Here is a 2852-nt window from a genome sequence, read left to right as displayed (position 1 = left end):
TAGTATGCATTTACCACAAATTACCGTAGGACGCTGTTTTATTATGTAGTTATGCGGTCATTAGAAAAGACATGGCATGGTACCAGGGGTATTGAGTATTTGGTTTAGCTGTACAAGGGAACAATTGCTGTAGACATCTGCTAGCAGGGGTCTCCTGAACATAACACAGGTGCGCCTTCTCTGGCAAAAACAGGTTGTCTCATCATCAAAAACTAATACCTAAAACCCTCCCTACACGGTTGGCTACTACAACAGACACAATATTATAGTATCGCCCATTTTTGACCAACCCAGGTTAGAGCATTGTTAGTACAGACACTCTGTTCAATGGATGAACTTTCATCATCTGGGGGGAAATACCTTGGATTATACTTCCAGCATCAGGGTAAATCTATTATAAAAGTTTTGAATATAGTATCTGTGAGAACTCACTTCCTGGTACTGAGGAGTCAGCAAATGGATCCCCCTGTTATACACAGTTAAGAGAATAACATAGAGCGGCATATGAATATTTCTATATAGGTGTCCATTAAAACTGACTAGCGAAAACAAATACTTGCAAAATTCTGTCAACATCATAGATTCCTTCATATAAGAATAAGTTGCTTGAAAATGGCCTTTTACAGCAGCTGGATGTGTAGCATAGTCTCTACCGACATTCTGGGAGCCATAGTGAAATTTGTTTCAGAGGGAGAGGGGCCAATGCTATGGTCCATGGCTTCCAATCTTCTCAATGAAGGTGAGCAATGTGACTGTGGCTCACACAAGGCATGTTATGCAGATTCCTGCTGCCAGAGTGATTGCAGATTCACAAAGGGTAGCATTTGCGATAAAGAATCATGCTGTGTAAACTGCACCTACAGTCCTGCTGGGACACTTTGCAGAAGTGTCCACAACATATGTGATCTTCCAGAGTACTGTAGTGGGAATGGACTCCATTGCCCAAAAGACTTTTATCTGCAAGATGGAACACCATGTTCAGAAGAGGGCTATTGCTATCAAGGAAACTGCACCGATCGCAATATGCATTGCAAGGAAATCTTTGGTGCAAGTGCTCATGAGGGCAATCAAAAGTGCTATGAAATCAATAGGGAACGGTATCGATTTGGACATTGTCAGAGAGCAGAAGAAAACCTCTTATTCACACCTTGTGCTGATAGAGATAAGATGTGTGGAAGGTTGCAGTGTACCAATGTCACCCAGCTTCCACACTTGCAGGAACATGTTTCATTCCATCAGTCACTTATTTCTGGGTTTCCCTGTTTTGGGCTTGATGAGCACCGTTCAACAGAATCAACAGATGCTGGACGGGTAAGACTTGGTACTCCATGTTCCCAAACTAATTTCTGTGATCGAGGGTCTTGCAATGGAACTTTGACTGAACTGAATTATGACTGCGTCCCGGAAAAGTGCAACTTTAGAGGAGTATGCAATAATCACCGGAATTGCCATTGTCATGTAGGTTGGGACCCTCCAAACTGTGTGGGAGAAGGACCTGGAGGGAGTGTAAACAGTGGACCCCCTCACATAAAATGCGTACAATAAAACAGAGCCAACTACCAGTGATATACTTAAGAGTGGTCTTTGCTCGTATTTATGTCTTTATTGGCTCTTTGCTCTTTGGGATGGCCGTTCGGGTGACAGCTACTAAGATTATCAACTTTGAATACTTGCAAGCTGCTTTGCTTAGGCAGAGAGCAGCACCCAGTTTGAAAAGGTGAGAAGTGAGTTAGCCTCCTGGCCCCTGTAAAATAAAGAAAAATAAAAAGAAAATGTGAATGTCAGTAAGAAGATAAGGTAAAAGTCAAGACCACAGTTCTGAAAAGCCTGAGTCTACTTTGTGTGGTCATAGGAGGTGTTGGATTCTGAGGCCACCTTTCTTTCATAATGTTGCTGATGCTCACACTGGAATAAATCTTTCAACATTGCTAACTGGTGTCATCTGTCCTTTTTGTAAGTTGTTAGAAGCTTCCCTAAGCTTGCTCCTTGTTAGTAGGAGGAGCCCTTGAGCCAGGAATGGTCTGGGCTTAGGTTTGTGATCTCAGGATTAAAGGAAGTTGTCTACTGCTCTTTTAAGAACATATCTAGTGTGATTCTGTAAAATGTGGTTCCTGAGCACTGACTCTCTCCCACCCCTTGTCACCATGTTTGTTAGGGGCCCTCTCTCCCACAGCTTGTGGACAGGATTTTCAAGGACACTGCTTAGAGGAATGGAGGGAGTGAAGGCAGACTTGGGATCCAGTTGAGGGTGTGTCACAGGAGCACAGAACATCACCTCATACTAAGACAAGGCACTGATATTTAGAACATCACCATTAACATAGATCCATGACTCACTAAGCATGCTACCCACAACCTCATGGTGTACCAGGAATCTCAACAGGTCTTATTAATAGAAATAAACCTGGAGGCCAGTTATTGGGGTGAATGCTGGAAGATCAGAGAAGCAGAACAAGCCACAGCTACCTCACCTCGCCACTTCCCCAGCTGAACTGCTCTGCTCAATGCCTAAAAGCTTAACCAGCCAAAAGCTTAACTAGCTCTGGTTCCTAGTTTTCACACATTGTGTATCTTTCTGTTTTCTGCCATTATCCCTGGGATTAAAGGCTCTCTTTCTGGGATTAAAGGTGTGAGTCACCATGCCTGGCTGTTTCCAATGTGGCCTTGAACTCACAGAGATCCACTTGGCTCTGCCTCCCGAGTGTTGGGATTAAAGGCATGTGCTACCACTGCCTATCCTCCTGTTTCATATTGTGGCTGTTGTGTCTCTGACCCTAGATAAGTTTATTAGGGTGCACAATATTTTGGGGAACACAATACCACCACATCATGGAAACAGCCTTCCCAAGGCC

At 43.6% G+C, this 2852-nt stretch overlaps 1 protein-coding gene across 1 annotated transcript; it reads left to right on the top strand.

Moving 5' to 3' along the window:
• The first annotated feature begins 612 nt into the window (after window positions 1–612).
• Window positions 613–1721, top strand: LOC118575212 (disintegrin and metalloproteinase domain-containing protein 29-like). Its single transcript, XM_036175857.1, is given in 2 exon segments — window positions 613–1531; window positions 1534–1721. Coding segments are annotated over 2 exon segments (1107 nt in total).
• Window positions 1722–2852: the final 1131 nt, after the last annotated feature.

Source organism: Onychomys torridus, unplaced genomic scaffold, assembly GCF_903995425.1.
Source record: "Onychomys torridus unplaced genomic scaffold, mOncTor1.1, whole genome shotgun sequence".
Taxonomy (NCBI): Eukaryota; Metazoa; Chordata; class Mammalia; order Rodentia; family Cricetidae; genus Onychomys; species Onychomys torridus.
The sequence above is the reverse complement of the archived record's forward strand: the minus strand, read 5'-3'. Positions and strand labels throughout refer to the sequence as shown.